The sequence below is a fragment of the Mercenaria mercenaria genome, chromosome 2, assembly GCF_021730395.1.
Source record: "Mercenaria mercenaria strain notata chromosome 2, MADL_Memer_1, whole genome shotgun sequence".
Taxonomy (NCBI): domain Eukaryota; kingdom Metazoa; phylum Mollusca; class Bivalvia; order Venerida; family Veneridae; genus Mercenaria; species Mercenaria mercenaria.
This window is the reverse complement of record NC_069362.1, coordinates 108,934,591-108,954,728: the sequence shown is the minus strand read 5'-3', so window position 1 is coordinate 108,954,728 and position 20,138 is coordinate 108,934,591. Positions and strand designations below refer to the sequence as shown.

At 36.1% G+C, this 20,138-nt stretch overlaps 1 protein-coding gene across 1 annotated transcript in view; it reads left to right on the top strand.

Moving 5' to 3' along the window:
* The window catches only part of LOC123564876 (signal peptide, CUB and EGF-like domain-containing protein 1), a 104,452-nt gene that overhangs the window by 60,280 nt on the left and 24,034 nt on the right, over nucleotides 1-20,138 (top strand). Inside the window, exons 17-22 of the mRNA XM_053527738.1 lie at nucleotides 818-1,121; nucleotides 4,490-4,589; nucleotides 13,972-14,059; nucleotides 15,608-15,766; nucleotides 16,395-16,562; nucleotides 18,064-18,237. Coding sequence (XP_053383713.1) covers nucleotides 818-1,121; nucleotides 4,490-4,589; nucleotides 13,972-14,059; nucleotides 15,608-15,766; nucleotides 16,395-16,562; nucleotides 18,064-18,237 — 993 coding nt within the window. The remainder of the gene's footprint in view (nucleotides 1-817; nucleotides 1,122-4,489; nucleotides 4,590-13,971; nucleotides 14,060-15,607; nucleotides 15,767-16,394; nucleotides 16,563-18,063; nucleotides 18,238-20,138) is intronic.

Sequence of the window (20,138 nt, the reverse complement as noted above, 5' to 3'; positions counted from 1 at the left end):
AGACCTATGTAGGAAAGCTATAGAAAATATTCCTGTCTAAAACCCCAAGGCATAGAGGTTAGTTGTTTGGCATATAGCACTGTGTAAAGGTTCTCTACTCAGAAATTAAGTACCCACTTGAGACAGTTGAGTGATATAGGGTTGTTTAAATTGAAATTTTCACTTTTTAATATTTTTAAGAACAGTAATTCTGACTTTTATAATGGGAATTGGATGGGACTTAATATCAAAGGAAATTTGTTCTATTTATACTTACGTAATACAATTACAAGGGGTTCAGAAATAAGTATAAAACAAGAACTGTAAACAACAATATGATATTGTATCCTTTTTAATTATTATCATGCTGGACAAAATTGATTCTGCCTTTGTGATAAGCATAGATCATGATCAGCCTGCACATCCATGCAGTCTGATCAAGATCTACACTGTTTGCCATTCGATCAGTACCTTTTCGGTAAGTAGCCCTTTAAACATGGTAAGTAGCCCTTTAAGCAGTTAATGGGGCTGTAGGAATTGCAAGATGGACAAGTTCTAACAGAAATTTAGCATGGTATGGGTTATATTATATTTCTCATTTTTGTCCAGTTTAATTGCAATGGAACTTAATGCAGTAGTTTTCATGATTAGTCTGTTTATTAAGCAAATGCCGGCCACCAGTTTATATATCCAGGGTTGAAGGCAGTACTGATACAAGTACTTCTTTTAATAGGAGTTACCACAGTGTTCTACCCTTGATATGCTAGAAGGTGTAGATATAAAAAAGATGTTCATTTATTTCAACCAGTGAATGTTTTATGATTTTTTGCTATTGCAGATATTAAACCTCCTGTTGATCAACGTATAAATCTGATAGTTGTAACCACAGTCAGAGTTGCCTTAGATACGTGTGACACTACAGCAGCAATTGATCTGATCAAGGAAAACTTTTTAAAGCTCGTGCGAAATGTGTTCCTAATGTTAACCAATCAGTGCTACAATGGGTCACAGAGATATTGCAGAGGAACGAATTGTGACAATATTGTCTTTGCATCATTAAATCCAACTTGTCAACAAATAACTGGAGGCAAACGGGACATATCTCATGAACTTTCATTCGAGCTTCATTTACAAAATATTAGGTCAGTATCTTTATCAGCTCATGAACTTTCGTTGGAACTTCATTTTGAAAATATTAGGTCAGTATATTTATCAGCTCATGAACTTTCGTTGGAGATTCATTTAGAAAATATTAGGTCAGTATATTTATCAGCTGTTTTGATACCTACTTTACTAGCTCTGCGTAAAATAAATAGCTTTTTCTGCTTTATCATAATTATGATATATGATATTTGGCATATATCATTATATAGTCATCATTGGTCAAATTTATTGAATCTATGCCCCGTGGGCCAATTGACCCCAGCCATGGAGTCATTTGTCATATTGTCTTAAAGATTAAAGCCTAGAGCTTACCAAGCAATCATGTACACATATGAGTAAAATGAGCATTTAAGGGCCATCATGGCCCTCTTGTTTATCAAGTATAAAGATATTTCATATTAGTATTTTTGTGATACTAAATTTGTGCTTATTATGACTCAGAGTTAGAGAAATGTATCAGTTTTGTTTGAAATTAGCAAAATACATTAATATAAAAGTTCAGTGTAAATTTGTACAGTTTTAGAAGTGGAAATCTAAACTGCAACTAGCCATTATAACTTGTTTTCTTGTCTTCGTCAATGTTTACATTATTAAAAGCAGTCAAGGACTATGGAAATTATAAGCAAAAATATTGCCTAAATTGTATGATAAATTGTATGTGTATGATATTGAAATATCATGTGGGATATGTGGGGGGAGACATACTGTTTTTTTGCACTGTCCGTCCGTCACATTTCATTTCCAATCAATATCTGGAGAACCATTTGACCTAGACCCTTCAAACTTCATAGGGTGGAAGGGCTTATAAAGTTTTGGGGTCATTCCATCAAAGGTCAAAATTACAGTGGCCTGAACATGGAAAGCTATTTCTGATAACTTGAGAACCACTTGACCTATAATGTTAAAACTTCTCAGGATGATTGGAAACTTCACAGGATGATTGGTCATGCAAAGTTGATGACCCCTATTTATTTTATGGTCACTCTGTTAAAGGTCAAGGTCACAGGGTCCTAAACACATACCTGTCAAGTCTGTCCCTTAAATCATGATTCTCACTTCTCAATTCAAGGTTTGATCATGATTTAACGAATTTGGAGCATTTTCTCATGCTTTCTAAAAAAATCAGACAAAAAAAATGTGGACCACTTATTTTCTCTAATTTGCCATCTGGCATCGTTATTTTAAGACAGGATGAGACAACAATAAACAGAAAACACATGTCAAGTGTCATTTTTAATGTACTGATTACATAACAGACCTGCCGAAACTGGTTCTGGCCAGTTTTTGCTTTAACCGAAGCTTCCCGAGAAAGATTGTACCAATCAAATTGATGCGTTAATTTCCGTATGACTACGAGCCAATTACGCAAATCATCGATATTGACTGACTCAGGTTACTATTTATGCTATTCGTGGACGTTGCATTGTCGGAAAAGTATTAGAACCATTCGCGCACTTGACCTTGACCGACACTAATAAAACATGAAGATGCCAAAAAAAAGAATTATTCATCAAAATAAAACAATGCGTGGGAACTGGAATTTCCTTGGCTTAGAAAAGCAAACAATGTACCTAGTTTTGCTTTCTGCAAGCTATGCAGGAAGTAAGTTGTATGCACAACCGTTTTTCCGGTGCAGGTTCAAACTGAAAGTACATTTCAAATCGAAAGTAGAATATGTAGATGTTTGTATTAAACATTTAGGTCCATAGATATCACAGCTGTAATAAAAACTCAAAACAGTTTTACTGACAAAATCAGTTATAAAATTTGCATTATTAATTTTATTTGTTTTTTAGAAAAATAAAGTTTCTTGTAGATCCATCATGAAATAAAAAAACCCAAAAAAATCAGGTCAGATGTGTTTTCCATATAGACTGTGTTAAAGCAAGGCAAAAAAGAGTGGACAAGAATTCATATTAATGATCTCAGAAAGCACCAGAATGCATATTTTCATATATACTTTAAAAAAAAATTCTTGGGGGGAGGGAACAATCCCCCAAACCCCCACACCAGAGGGAGGGAAAGACCCCTCCAGCACCCACCTCCATTTGTCACGCGCTGCGACTCGCACAAATCTCACTCTTTCATATTTTGGAAACTTGACAGGTATGCTAAACATGGAAAAACCATTTCTGGTTGATAACATGAGAAATGTTGACTCAGATTGTTGATACTTCATAGGATGATTGGCCATGCAGAGTAGATGACCCCTATTAATTTTGGGTCACTTCATCAAAGGTCAAGGTCACAGTGGCCAGAACATAAAAAACCATTTGTGATCAATAAATTGAGAACCACTTGACACAGAATGATAAAATTTCATAGGATGGTTGGTCATGCCAAGTAGATGATCTCTATTTATTTTGGGGTCATTCTGTTAAAGGTCAAAGTCACTGAGCTTGAACATGGAAAACCATTTCTGATCAATAACTCGAGAAGCGTTTGACCCAGAATGTTGAAACTTCATAGGGTGATTGGACATGCAGAGTAGATGACCTTTATTGATTTAGAGTCACTCTATTCAAGGTCAAGGTCACAGGGGCCTGAACATGGAAACACATTTCAGGTCAGTTACTTGAGAACCACCTAGCCCAGAATGTTGAAACTTCATAGGATGATTGGACTTGCAGAATAGATGACCCCATTGAGTTTGGGATCACTCTGTTAAAGGTCAAGGCTGCAGCGGACAGAACATGGAACTCCATTTCCGGTCAATAAGACCCATTTGACCTACAACCTTCAAACTGCATAGGGTGATTGGACATGCAGAGAAGATGACCTCTATTGATTTTGGGGCCACTCAATCAACGGTCATGGCCACAGGGGTCTGGACATGGAAAACTGTTTCCAATTCATTACTTAAGAACCACAGGGCCTAGAATGTTGAAACTTCATAAGATGATCGGACATGCAAAGTAGATGATCCCTATTGCAGCCAACCATCAGTGTCTCTTTGACTCTTGCGGTCAGAAACTAGGTCACTAAGTGAAATCAAAGGAAAAGTTTTTATGTACGCTACAGGCCACTATTTGCTTCAATCTTCCTGAAACTTTGTCAGTATGTTCGTTTTTATATAATGTTGGACAAGTTTGAATCTGGGTCATGTGGGGTGAAAAATTAAGTCAGATCAAAAAAAACACTTGTGTACCATCAAGAGGCCACATTTTTGGTCCAATGTTATAAAAATTGGTTAGAATATTTTTCTCCATGAAACCACTAGGTGAAACATGTTTACACTGTTCTAGTTTGTTACTCAGGTGAGCATCCTAGGGCAATCTCTGCACTCTTGTTTAAAGTTTCACAGCATGTGTATAGCTATAACTTACACCTAGATATTTGCTTCCAGTGAATTTATAACAGATGAATGTGATGGTAATGCAAACGTCACTGCTGTAGAAGTTATTAGCCAGATCTTAACACTTTACAAAGAAGAGTTAACTGACATTGTGAGTATTTTGTACTTGAATTTGCCATTAAAATGATATCTTTATTAAGTAAACTTCATTAGTGTGTGCTCATGTGCCAGAAGTCATTGGTATTACATACTCGGATGAAAACTTGGTTAAGCTTCGATGGAGTCTGAAACTATTTGTCCCATATTAGTGCATTCAAATTTCATATTTAGTGTTTGTTATTTGTAATATGTTATTGCATTTAAAGTTCTTGAATGACAGTGTTTTAAATTTTACATAGGACAAGTTTATGTCATTTATATATAAAGCATATGTAATAAAAAAAAAATTCAGTTAGCTCTGCATTTTTGATAAACCAGAAGTGATGGCGTCAGGTCATTTATCCGGAAAACATAAAATATAGCCTGGAATCGGAGTACCGAAATGAAAATCATTTTATGAATTAATATCAACCTGTATGTAAATTTATTATTATTAAAATGGCACTGTTACTATCTAAAGTTAAAATATATTATAAAAACATCTGCCGCTCTAAGTAATTCAATATGATGTCTTAAAGCTGGCTTGAAATAGGCAGTCGACTTTAATCTAATAAGCACATGGATCTACACATTTTATTGCACCACATTATAGGCTGTACGTTCATTTACAACTGTGAGAAAGTTCATTAAAATCTACGTTGTAGAACATTTCTATTCGTGAAAATGTTATGAAAGTTATGATTTCCCCATAGACTCCCATTATGAAAAAATACCTGAGGCCCAAATTTTTCGAATCAGTCTAACAAATTGTCAAGCACACAACCCTATCTTTGTTATTTGCTGAATTTTCTTAGTATATTCCAAAGTTTAAAAAAAAAAACAGAGTTTAATCAAATTCCAGGTTGTAGAAAAAATTTTGATTTGAATGTGCAAAACTACTTTAAAATTGATAGATTTTCATTGAGAATTATGCACTTGTTGTTTCGTGGGATGAAATCCTAAATTTGAGCAGAATTAAGGCTATTTTTCAATTCAAATAAAAGTATTCAGATTGATTTATAAATGATTTTCACAATTCTTATTTTTAGCTTGACTATACGAAATATGGAGAGCTTCTTGACCAGGCGTCCCTCCGCTTCCGCACCTTTGTTAATGTTTTGATGCACTTTCTCCTTATCTCCATAATTCCTTGATGGATTTGTTTCAAACTTAAAAATGTTATCCTGCATTATCACCCACATCAAATGGCACAAGGGACATAACTCTCACATGAACATTTCATGAATTATCCACCTTTTTACTCCACTATTCGGAGAATAGGGGGACTATACTACTCATGTCGGCGTCGGCGTGACCCTTCTTGGTTAAAGTTTTTCGGCAACCTTTGCTTTTCTGTCATATCTTTGTTACTATTGCTTATATCTTACTGTAACTTCACATTAACATTGTACAGTATACAAACAATGTATGTGCATGGGCTGAGCCCATTATACCCAAGGTCAAGGTCACCAAAGTCTTATACTTAGATTATTTTTAAGGTTAAAGTTTTTCGGCAACCTTTGTATTTCTGTCATATCTTTGTTACTGTTGCTTATATCTTACTGTAATTGTACCCACCGACAACAAAGTTGTAAGGGGGGGTATACTGGTTTCAGGTTGTCTGTCCATCCGTCCATCTGTCCGTCTGTCCATAGACGCAATCTGGTGCGCACCATCTCTCCTTATCCCCTTGACAGAATTTAATGAAACTTCACACAAGTGATCAGTACCAACAGTAGTTGTGCATGGGGCATGTTAGGTTATGTTAGAAAAAAAAATTTGTAGAGTTATGGGACTTTGTTTTTTTGTTACTATACTATATACATAGACACAATCTTGTGCACACCATCTCTCCTCATCCCCTTGACACAATTTAATGAAACTTCACACATGTGATCAGTACCAACAGTAGTTGTGCATGGGGCATGTTAGGTTCTTTTAGAAAAAAAATTTGCAGAGTTATGGGACTTTGTTTTTTTTTGTTAGTATACTTTATACATAGACACAATCATGTGCGCACCATCTCTCCTCATCCCCTTGACACAATTTAATGAAACTTCACACAAGTGATCAGTAACAACAGTAGTTGTGCATGGGGCATGTTAGGTTCTTTCAGTGACAAAAATTGCAGAGTTATGGGACTTTGTTTCTTGTTAACATACTATGTACATACAGTCTGCATATGCAATCTTGTGTGTGCCTAATCTACCAAACCCTTACACACAATTTAATGAAACTTCACACAAGTGATCAGTACCAACCCTAGTTGTGCATGCTGCATGTTACATTCTTTTAGATAAATATTCTGCATAGTTATGGGACTTTGTTTTTTGTTACTATACTGTATACATACAGTCTATATACATACAGTCCACATAATTATGCAATCTTGTGTGCGTCAAATTGCAATGTACTGTGTCAGTGCATGCGGGGGGTACATTCATCACCTTTAGTGATAGCTCTAGTTTCACATAAACATTGTCCAGTATACAAACAAAGTATGTGTAGGGACTGAGCCCATTACACCCAAGGTCAAGGTCACCAAGCTATTATACTTAGGTTATTTTTAAGGTTAAAGTTTTTCGGCAACCTTTGTTTTTCAGTCATATCTTTGTTACTATTGCTTATATCTTACTGTACCTTTACATAAACATTGTCCAGCATACAAACAAGGTATGTGTAGGGACTGGGCCCATTATACTTAAGGTCAAGGTCACCAAGGTCTTATACTTAGGTTATTTTTAAGGTTTTTCGGCAACATTTGTTTTTCTGTTATATCTTTGTTACTTTTGCTTATATCATACTGTAAGTTTACATAAACATTGTCCATTATACTTGCAATGTATGTGTAGAGGCTGGGCCCATTATACCCAAGGTCAAGGTCACCAAGGGGTTATACTTTGAATTATTTTCATGTTAAATTTTTTCAAAAGCTTCGTTTATAGACATATCTTTGGTACTTTAAAAGATAATGACTTGAAATTAAAAGTATTTGTTTATAATCGTCTGCATGTGTGGCTACATACACCATAACTCTAATTGTGTTTTTGACAGAATTATGCCCCTTTTATACTTAAACTTTTTTGCAATCTTGGCTTTCTGGATATTACCTTAATGCAATATAAGATAAAGACTTGAAACTTAAAATGTATCTTTATCGTCATCATCTGCATGTATGGTAACAATCCCCATAACACTGGTTTTTATTTTTGACCAAATTATGCCCCTTTTATACTTAAATGTTTTACAAACTTGGTTTTCTGGACATAACTTTGGTACTATATAAGATAATGACTTGAAACTCAAAATATGTCTTTATCATCATCATCTGCATGCGTTGTAACAATCCTAATAACTCAAATTTGTATATTTGATGGAATTATACCCCTTGGTATATCTTCCTTTTATAGTAGAGGTTTCTTATTCAGACATATATTTATTTTACTGTCAAACCCCGAATAGTGGAGCGCGCTGTCTTACGGACAGCTCTTGTTAGCTCACCTGTCACATAGTGACAAGTTAACAGAGTTCGTTTAAGCTTGCATACTTGCAAAATGCGTGTACATTTTGAAAAAAAATTAGGGTGACTTGCCCAAGCTTGTAAAATTTTGCGACTGCAAAACCTCAAATAGATACGAAGCATTGATTTCTTAACTTTCAGTTTTGATCAGCTGTAAATCGTGGGCTGAGTGCGAAACTATTGTAACTGTATATAAATAAAGAAAAAGATACAATAGTTTCGTGCTCAACCCTCGAAATACGTATTTAATGATGATATTTTGCAGGGTACTCACTGATTGATGATGTTTCTATATAGTGCTTGAATTGTTTGCAGATTTTGATTACACTGCATGGTAACTACCTGTATGCGCGCACAATATTTAATTGAAAAACCATGTTTTGCACTACACTTGCTTACCGATCAGAGCCTTGTTTCTGCCTAAAACTGTTGGAACAAAATTTTAAATAAAGTTGATAAATAACAAGTTGAAATTTTAATTCTAACCTTGGATGAGCTTTTGTGGGTCCGTCCATCTGCCAACCGTGCATCATCGGTCTGTCCACAATTTCTTGTGAACATGATAGCTACCATATTTGCAATCAATTTTAATCAGACATGCACACAACTTGTATTAGCATAATATCTCAGTTCCTTTCGAAAACTAGCAAGATCCCATCATAGGTTTTAGAGTTATGCCCCCTTAAAGGGCAAAAATTTGCTACTTTTGGCTTGTGAACACGATAAAGACCACATTTTGCAATCAACTTAAATCAGACTTGCACACAATTTGTATTAATATCTTGGTTCCTTGTGTGAACTGGCTAGACCCACCATGGGTTCTAGAGTTATGGCCCCTTATAGGTCCAAAATTTGTACTTTTTGGTTCGTGAACATGATACAGACCACATTTTGCAATCAACTGTAATCAAACTTTCACACAACTTGTATTGGTATAAGATCTGTATTCCTTTGAAAATTGGCTAGATTCCATCATGGGTTTCAGAGTTTTGGCCCCTCAAAGGGCCAAAATTTGCTATTTTGGCTTTTGCAGCCATAAAGAGACTCTGTGTTAGTTTGATTTGATGCAAACTTGCAAAATATTTTCAGCAACAATAAATGTTGGATTCCATGGTGAATTTGTCATATCCAGTTATAGGTCCTTAAGTTACAGCTTCTGATTGACCCCTGGAAAAGCCAAAATTTGTTAATTTTTACCTTGTGAACAAGATAGAAGTGACATTTTATATTTGATTTTAATCACACTTGCACAGACCTCAAGTCATAATACGGTCTTGGTTCCTTTTGAAAGTTGGCTAGATTCCTTCATGGGTTTTAGAGTTACTGCTCTTGAAAGGGGCAAATTGTTTCATTTTGGCCTGTTTAGCCATATAGAGGTTTAATTTATGCCTTGATTTGATACAATCTTGCACAGAATGATTATTTTGATGATCTCTATCAAAACTGTGTCATGTCAGGTCAAAAACTAGGTCATCAGGTCAAATCAAAGGAAAAGCTAGTTAACAATCTAGAGGCCACATTTATGACCCTGTCTTCATGAAAATTGGTCAGAATGTATATATTTATCATTTCTAGGCCAAGTTCGAAACTGCGTCATATGGTGTCAAAAGCTAGATCACCCAATCAAATCAAAGCAAGCTTGTTAACACTGTTGTTCATTTGAAAAGCATGAAACTTGGTCAGAATGTTTTTCTGCATGAAATATTGCATGAATTTTTATCTGGGTCATGTAGGGTCAAAAAAAAGGTCACCAGGTCAAATAAAAGAGTATGCTTGTTTACACCTTATGGGCCATATTTTTATTCAATCTTCATAGAATTTGGTCAGAATATTTGTTATCATGAAGTCCTGGATGATTTAAAATCTGGGTCATATTGGATCAAAAACTAGGTCAAATTAAAGAAAAAGCTTGTATACCCTGTAGAGGCCAATTTTTTGCTCCAATCTTCCTGAACCATTTCAAAATGTTTGTTTTTATGAATATTTAGACAGGTTTGAATCTAGGTCATGTTGGATAAAAAAATAGGTCACTAGGTCAATTAAAAGAAAACACTTGTTTACACTCAAAAGGCCACATTTTGTGGTCCAGTCTTAATGAAAATTGGTGAGAATATTTTGTCTCCATGAAATCACTAGGTAAAACATGTTTACATTGTTATGGTGTGTTATTCAGGTGAGCAACCTAGGGCCATCTTGGCCTTCTTGTTACTTAGAATTTTCGGTTAAAGTTTTGCTGCCCTTTCAATGTGTATCAGTTATAACTAAATGGAATTGATTCAAACTTTAAATAATTGTTCCACATTATCACCCACATCATATGACACAAGGTCCATAACTCTAGCACCAACTTTTCATGAATTATGCTCCTTTTTATGTACAATTTCAAGTTAAAGTTTTGGTGTAGTTTCACTCTATCTCAGTTATTACTAACTTTATTTGATTCAAACTTAAAATGTTTGTTCCACCTGATTGCCCACATCATATGACACAAGGTGCATCATTCTTGTTCCAATATTTCATAAATTGTGCCCCCTTTTTGCTTAGAATTATACTTAATTAATGTGAGTTAGTGCTTTACGCATGGTGTTGAATTCTTCATGTGAGGAAGCCATCTAGGTTGCTTACAGAAGGATGGTGGTTCTAACTAGGTGCCCGCTTGTAATGAAATAATGCACAAAGGGGCATCTGGGGTCTTCCTCCACTACCAAAGCTAGAAAGTTGCCATATGACCTATAATTATGTTGGTGCGACATTAAACCAAATAAAAATACTTTATTTTAATGTTTTGAGACACTTTTATCTTTAACTCTCTTATTACGTAATACTTTTGACACAGACCCACGCTATTGCCCAATATCTTCATCCACATTGGAGTCATTAAATACTCCAGTAACAGCTCTATCTTCCTCAGATTTGCCAAGTTTCAATATCCAGCATCGAAATAGTTGAACCCACTGTCTCCTTTGACAGTTTCTGTTATCCTTACCCATACAGTTGATTCCTGCTCACATTCCTGTCAAGGACTTAATGAGTATGTTTTTACGCCAGTTTAAGAATGCAACCTTGCCATCGGTCAGCTTCAAATTTGATATCAGGAATAACCAATCAGATTCCAGAGCTCCTAGACTGGTTTTCAAACATTGTTTTATAACTTATCATCAGCCTGAAACTTCTGGGTCAGGATTCTCAATTTTTTCTGTTTCACTGTACACACGTCATCAATTGGGATTTTTGAGACAGTAGTCAGTTATCTCTCTGTCAGTGTAGTCAAATGTCACTACATCAGTATAATGAAATATCACTACTTCAGAGTAATGAAATGTTACTACTTCAGTGTAGTCAAATGTCACTACTTTATTGTAGTCAGATGTCATGACGTCATTGTGGTCGAATGTCTCTACTTCACTGTAGTCATTTGTCACTACTTAGTGTAGTCAAATGTTTCTACTAGAGTTTAGCCAGATCTCACTACTTCAGTTAGGTCAAAAGTCACTTCTTCAGTGTGGTTAGGTCGCAACTTCAGTTTAGTCAAATGTCATTTCTTCAATGTAGCCAGATGTCAAAAAAAATTAAATGTAGTCAAAACTCAACGTCCCTACTTCAGTGTAGTTAAATGTCACTACTTCATTGTAGTAATATGAGGAAGCCATCCAGCTGGGTTACGGAAAGTTTGTGGTTTTACCCAGGTGCCCCCTCATGATGAGATAATGCAAGGAGAGGCACCTAGGGTCTTCCTTCACCATCAAAACTGCAGTCACCATATGACCTATAATTGTGTCTGTGTGTCATCAAACCCAACAAATAGATAAATGAATAAAATGTCATGCATACATGTGATACATCCCGGATTGTCCGGGATTGTCCCGGAAATTACATACTCATCCCGGTGTCCCGGACAGGGTTGAAATGTCCCGGAAAAATAAAAATACAGGAACAAATAATAATAATCCCCCAAAAACTTGTTTTTTGTCTATAAACTGTTGAATTTTACACAATAAACAGTCCGCGGTGTCACATTGTTTATTCCTAATCAGTTTCATGCCCTCGAGCGGGACACGTGTTGATTAAGCCCGCTTTGATCACGCGACGATCTTTTGATGACACTGATTAAATTACAGTCAGTTATTATGATGACCCTGATTAAGAACTGACAGGATTATGCAATCAAGAACTGTTTTATGATACTTAAATTAGGAACAAAGTCGTAAATTTCTTTGTTTTTAGCACGTTGGCAATAAAGCTACATGTAGCCTTTATGGAAGAGATTATTGAAAACGGTCAATCAAACGATAATTATTTTAAACGGTTGTAATCATTTAAGATCTAGATCGATTGTCACATATATTCTAAATTAAAATGTTGAATGCCTTTGCCGACCGACCCATGAAAATTGACCCGACTCCAAATATTTTATATTGTCGATTTTATCTACAAGATTTATTTTATTCCTTTAAGGATTCAATTTAATTATTAGATGAGTGTTTAAGCTTTAGAATGATACCAAATTAGCTAGAATCTAAATCACGATGACCAGGTTGATTCTTCGTATATAGTAAGCCTATAGTCTGTTACACTGATCTGTCTTATCTAACGCGTGGAAGAGTCTAAGTAAGCCTCCTAATTCTGTTCACCTTGGGAACGCAGTAAATTCACGTGCAGAACTATAGATGTGTATTACCTGTACATGTATTTACCTCCCTTAGAAATCTAGACGACAGTTGCAGCACATAAATACAAGCGAGTGAACATTGTTGATCTCGGGAAACTACATGTAATATCATGATATTTTTGCATGAAACAAATGAATACCAGTGTCACGGTGTATGTCCCGGACAAAAGGTAAAAATCCCGGAAATTTTAACTCAGAATCTCGGAAACGTTCTGAAAAATTATGGCATGTGTCATGACTTCAGTGTAATGAAATGTCACTACTCCAGTAGTGTCAAATGTCACTACTTCAGTGTCCAAATGTCACTTCCTCAATGTGGTCAGTTTCACTGCTTGAATGTGGTCAAAAGATACTACATCAATGTGGTCAAATGTTACTACGTCAGGGTAGTCAAATGTCACTTTTTCAATGTGGTCAAATGATACTACTTCAGTGTTATCCAGTGTCATTACTTCAGTGTAATCTAATGTCATTACATAAGTATAGTCAGTTGTCACTACTTCAGTGCAGTCACTACTTCAGAATAGTCAAATGTCACTACTTATGGGTGCAGACCTGCAACACTGACATTCTGCCCTTGTCTCAATTCACACTGAATAAAAAATCAAGTCATATTCTGTAGCATATTATTACTGATCTTTGTATGAATTATAATTTTAAATTTGTTTATGTGGGCCTCAATAGTAGAGTGATTAAGGTTGCTGACTTCAAATCACTTGCCCCCCACCCCCTCTCCTCCCCAACCCCCAACACCATAACAGTGGAGACTTAACCCTACCAGTATCTTGGATTCTGTATGAGTAATAGCCTGTTCTCCACAAGTAACTGCCAGCTTATCTATAGGAATCAGAGTTGGAGGAGGAATGGTTTCAGACTCAGTGTCTTTTATCAAATCTTGAAAGTGAACAAACACCTCTCTTACAAATTATACTCACAATTTTGTGATGCATAGATCTATACTCGCCCTGTTGAACTAAGCATGCAAGCTTTCTTAGGGTGTAAGATTTATTCATGTGACAAGGCTATTCAGCTAGGTCATTCAAGTGGCACCTGGGGTCTTTCTCCAGCATCAGAAGCTTCAAGTTGCCATGTGACCTATAATTGTGTCAGTGTGATGTAAGCAAATAATAGATAGATTCTATATCTAACGTGTTTATCATCCTTAGGGTCTTAAAAGTGAATAGTTTCTATTTTTACCTTTCACAGGATTTGGAGATTATCTTCATGAGCTTTGAAAATGTCACAACAGTAGACTTGTGTGGTTTGGGAGAAGAGCTTGTAAATGGGATATGTAGTAAGTCTTTTATGTTTTATCAAGTCTTTTTCTGTCTACTATTATACGAGGGACAAATGAACAAGGTTGAAATTTTGTTCAAGTTGTTCAGAAATTGAAATGGTCATAATCAGGTCACACTTAAACATTTGCATATAATTCTGATAAAAGAGATTATTAACTGACTTTTTCTTGTTACTTGTTAGTTACATTTGGTTAAAATGACAAATAAGAAGTATTTTTGTGCCCCCCATGATCGTGCATCCGTCCGTCCATCCGCAGTTTGCTCAAAAAGTATTTCATATAGATTGATGAAATCTTGCATGAGTCTTTATCATGATATGAGCTTGCACACCTCCTATTTTTCATCTGGCTCCGCCCCCTATTTTTAGAGTAACCACCCCTGAAATAGCAAAAAATGCACATTTTAACCTTGTGACAAGCTCAAAAAGTATTTGATATAGATTCATGAAACTTTGCATCAGTCTTAATCATGATATGAACTTGCGCACCTCCTATTTTTTGTTTTTGTCTGCCCCCTATTTTCAGAGTTATGGCCCCAGAAATCGTCAAAAATACACATTTTCATTTTCTTGTGACGCGCCTAGCTCAAAAAGTGTTTCATATAAATTGATTAAACCTGTATGAGTCTTTATCGTGATATGAACTTGCGCACCTCCTATTTTTTGTGTGGCTACGCCCCCTATTTTCAGAGTTATTGCCCCTGAAATAATAAAAAATGCACATTTTCACTTTGTCATGCACCTAGCTCAAAAAGTATTGAATATAAATGGTTGAAAACTTGCATAAGGTTTATCATGATATAAACTTGCACACTTCTTATTTTTTGGCTGGCTCCACCCCCGATTTTTTTATGTTATGGCCCCTGAAATAGTAAAAAATTGCACATTTTCACCTAATTATGTGCCTAGCTCAAAAAGTATTTAATGTGAATTCATGAAACTTTGCTTGAGTCTTTATCATGATGTGTCTTTGCACACTTGGCATTCTTCTTGAGAATCTTTGTGATGCACCTAGCTTATTACAGAGTTATGGCCCTTGAAATAGCAAAAATAGTGGATTTTTTGTTTGTGATGCTCATGGCTCAAAAATATGTGGCATAGAATAATGAATCCTTTTCATAAAATGTTAGTTTAGGCTAAAACCCATTAACACTGCAAACATTTGAATTATTGCCCCTTATTTGTGACAAATGTACCAGTGGGGGTCACACCCTGTGTCCTACAGACACATTCTAGTTTCTCTGTGTGGTGGGTGCTTAAATAAAGCATGGGCCCATGCCATGGGCACTAATGAGAATATTTATGAACTTGGGTAATTTAAATGGCTTCTAAATTTTGAATCAAAGCTGGTATACTAAATAATTACTTGCATAGTTATAAAAAAAACTTCAAATCAGTTCTTTTTTTCAAGAAATATTGCTGTAAATGCTGTGAACTGTTCCTAATTTTATGTCCTTGTTTGAAACTACTTTGTCAGCATCCTTGTAAAGGAACATTTGGGAAAGTACAGACCTTTGTGATTATTTGTCCTGATTCTTTTATCCAGCATCGTGTCCAGCAGGCAAGTATGGATCCTCTGTTGGAACTTGTACAGCATGTGCAGCCAACACTTACCAGGATATGACCGGCAAGACAGAGTGTAAAGATTGTCCAGACAAATCATTCACAGAATCCACAGGCTCTACATCTGATTCTCAGTGTATACGTAAGTGTTGTAGTTTTTTTCAGGTCAAGGGAGGTGTTTTAGTTCTTTCAGGTCATAGAAACTTTATAAAGGTCAAAGTTAGGGTATCGTTTTTCAGGTGTTTCATGTTTTTAAGGTCAAAGTCGATTTAGTACTGTAGTTTTTCAGGTCAAAATGATGTGTAGTTTAAGTTCAAAGTTAGTACTGTAGTTTTTCAGCTCAAAAATGTTGTGTAGTTTTTCAAGTCATAGTGGATGTTGCAGTTCTTAAGGTCAAAGTTAGTGTGATATAGTTTTTCAGGTAGAAGTAAGTATTGTAATTTTTTCAGGTCAAAGAAGGTTTTGCAGTTCTTTTTAAGGTTAATGTTGAGTTTTTTTCAGGTAATAATCATGCAGATTTACCTTGAACAGTTAGCAAGTATAAGATTTATACTTTTAAAAAGACAAGGCCATTTGTACTTATAATGTTTTTGTTTACTCTAAACAGTACATTTATTTCATCTATTTTCTCTTCATATCTGGTTCAGAACTTTCATTCACATGGAACTTTCATTCATTTGGTTTTAATGAAGGTCATACTAGATATTGCAGTTTATAATTATGAACTGAGCATATTACTGGAAAAAAAATCAACAAAATTCATTTTTTAGCAATCTGCCAGGCAGGAAATGAGTTTGACGGTGCAACAAAGACCTGTTCTGAATGCAAGATTGGATTTTTCAAGGTGGAGGAAGGAAATGATCAGGCATGCACAGCGTGCATCTCTGGTAAAACCACTGCACGTAAAGGTTCCACTTCAGCTGATGATTGTTCTGAAAGTAAGTTTGGCTTTAAAAGATTACTTCTGATATTATTTAATTATTTATTAATATTTAACTTTAGGCTGCTAAATTTCTAAAATGGACTGAACCATCATTCAGTTTAAGCAATACTATATATTATTCATAGGGGTGTTCCCTGAATTTTTATACGACCGTCTCTGAAAGAGCGGGGCTTTATATGTGAACACCTGTGGGGGGCGGCGGGCAATCGGCATCAGAAAGCATGTCCGCTCCCTAAGTCAAACAGTTCTCATCCAATCTTCACCAAACATGGTGACAGTGTTTGTGGGCATAATATCTCGGCCATGTTTGATAACCAGCAAGATTGCCTCAGGCAGTCTTGAGTTATGGCCCTTGAATTACTAGAAATCTGCAAATTAGCCTTGTCCACCATCTAAGTCAAATAGTTTTCATTCAGTCTTCAAAGAGCCATTTTATAAAGTGATGTCCAGCGGATCTGGACAAAATCCCCTGCAGACAAAACCCCCTTTACTCATTTTTGCATAGGCGGACAAAATCCCCTTCATCATTTTTACAAGGAGGAAAAAAACCCCTTTGCTGTATTTTACAAGGCAGGCAAAACCTCCATGTTTTTTTTAGTAATGCCGCTCCCTAAGTCAAACAGTTCTCATCAAATCTTCACCAAACATGGTGACAATGTTTGTGGGCATAATATCTCGGCCATGTTTGATAACCAGCAAGATTGCCTCAGGCAGTCTTGAGTTATGGCCCTTGAATTACTTGAAATCTGCAAATTAGCCTTGTCCACCATCTAAGTCAAATAGTTTTCATTCAGTCTTCAAAGAGCCATTTTATAAAGTGATGTCCAGCGGATCTGGACAAAATCCCCTGCAGACAAAACCCCCTTTACTCATTTTTGCATAGGCGGACAAAATCCCCTTCATCATTTTTACAAGGAGGAAAAAAAACCCTTTGCTGTATTTTACAAGGCAGACAAAACCTCCATGTTTTTTTAGAAAGGCTGACAAAACCCCCTTCGCATTTTCTTTTTCACCCTTGTGAAAAAAGCAAAGGGGGTTTTGTCCTCCCTTTAAAAAACTTGAAGGGTTTTTTGTCCTCCTTGCAAACTTCATCATGGGGATTTTGTCCTCCTTGTAAAAACGATGAAGGGGGTTTTGTCCACCTATGCAAAAATGAGCGAAGGGGATTTTGTCCGCAGGGGATTTTGTCCTACACACAATGTCCAGTATCATTGTTCTGATATTCACATCTGCAATATACACATTATATGCATATGCAATTTACACATAAACATTATACACATGCTTCTTTAAAAATAAAATTAACAATTCCCCACATTTGAAGAAACGCCTTCAAATTTGAACCCAATGATTTATTGACCCTATGAAATGAAGCTGTTGTGTCTAAAACCTTAAGAATTTATTCCACACCTCGTATGTTTTTCTGATACAATTAGTATAATAACTAATCATTTCATTACTTAATGTTCTTTTATGAATATGTCATATTTTTTTAGCTCTTTGTCCACCTGGACAGTATTTTATCACTGACGCAGACACAGGAGTTGTCAGCTGTAACTCATGTGAGATTGGCAAATACAACCCTAATGTAATGGCAGATTCATGTATACAGTGTGATAGTGGTAAAACAACACAAGAGACTGGCAGAAAATTTAAGAGTGATTGCATAAGTAAGTACATTTTAACTTTTATTGTACACCCTGACAGTGAAGTGGTAAGGGGGTTATACTGGTTTCAGGTTGTCTGTCTCTCCATCTGCCCGTCCATAGACACAGTCTTGTGCGCACCAGCTCTACTCATCACCTTGACACAATTTAATGAAACTTCACACAAGTGATCAGTAACAACAGTAGTTGTGCAAGGTGCATGTTAGGTACTTTCAGAAGAAAAAATTGCAGAGTTAAGGGACATTTTTTTTTATGCTCCCACTTTTGGTGGGTGGGGAGGGGGGCATATAGATTTGCTCTTGTCCATCCGTCCGTCCATCCTTCCGAGAATGTTGTGTCGCGCCTAGCTCCAAAAGTATTTGACGTAGAGTCACAAAACTTTACAGGAATGTTGGTCAGCATGTGTAGTTGTGCATCTGGGGTTTCGCGTCCTGATTCATTCAGTCATGTAGGAGTTATGGCCCCTGACTTTGTAAAAATTGGTCATTTTAGTGTTGTGTCGCACGTAGCTCCAAAAGTATTTGATAGAGAGTCACAAAACTTTACAGGAATGTTGATCAGCATGTATAGTTGTGCACCTGGGGTTTCGCGTCCGGATTCATTAAGTCATGTAGGAGTTATGGCCCCTGACTTGGTAAAAAATTAGTCATTTTAATGTTGTGTCGCGCCTAGCTCCAAAAGTATTTGACGTAGAGTCATCAGATTTTACAGGAATGTTGGTCAGCATGTGCAGTTATGCACTTGGGGTTTCGCTTCCGGATTAATTCAGTCTTGTAGGAGTTATGGCCCCTGACTTACGGTAGTTAAAAATTGATCATTTTAATGTTGTGTCGCGCATAGCTCCAAAAGTATTTGTCCTAGAGTCACCAAAGTTTAAAGGAATGTTGGTCAGTATGTGCAGTTGCGCATCTGGGGTTTCGCATCCAGATTCATTCAGTATTGTAGGAGTTATGTTCCCTGACCTAGGAAAAAATTTGTGTCCTTTATCATGAAGTGGTGGCATCTGCGTCCCGTGGACACATTTCTTGTTAAAACTTTGTTACTATACTACATAATTATAGAGTCTGCATATGCAATCTTGTGCGTGCCTAATCATCCGAACCCATGCACACAGTTGAATGAAACTTTACACAGGTGTTTAGTAGTCATCCTAGTCAAATCAAAGGAAAAGCTTGTTAACACTAAACAAAAAAGAGGCCACTTTTATGATCCTATCTTCATGAAACTTAGTCAGAATGTTTGTCTTGATGATTTCTAGGTAATATTCGAAACTGAATTATGTGGGGTCAAAAACTAGGTCACAGGCCAAATCAAAGGAAAATCTCTAGAAACCACATGTTATGTTTGAAACTCATGAGAATCAGTCAGAATGTTTGACTTGATGAACACTAGGCCAGGTTTGAATCTGGATAATTTGGGGTCAGAAATTTGGTCAGTCAATCAAATCAAAGTGAAAGATTGTTAACACACTAGAGGTCACATTTACCACTCTATCTTCATGAGACTTGGTTAGAATGTTTGTCTTTAGGACCTTTAGGTCAGACTTAATCTGGGTCATGTGGGGTCTAAAACTAGGTCACCTGATCAAATCAAAGTTAGCTTGTTAACACTCTACAGGCCACTTTTATGACCATATAATATTCATGAAACATAGTGAGAATGTTTATACTAGGTCAAGGCTGAAACTGGGCCATGTAGGGTCAAAAACTAAGTCATGGGCTGAAATCAAAAGCTTGTTAACATTGAAACGGCCACTTGTATGGCCCTTTCTTGATGAAACTTGTCATAATGTTTTTTTGATGATCCCTAGGTCATGTTCGAATGTGGGTCATGTGGGATCAAAAATTTGGTCATGTGCTCAAATCACATGAAAAGCTTGTTAATACTCCTGAAGCCAGATTTAT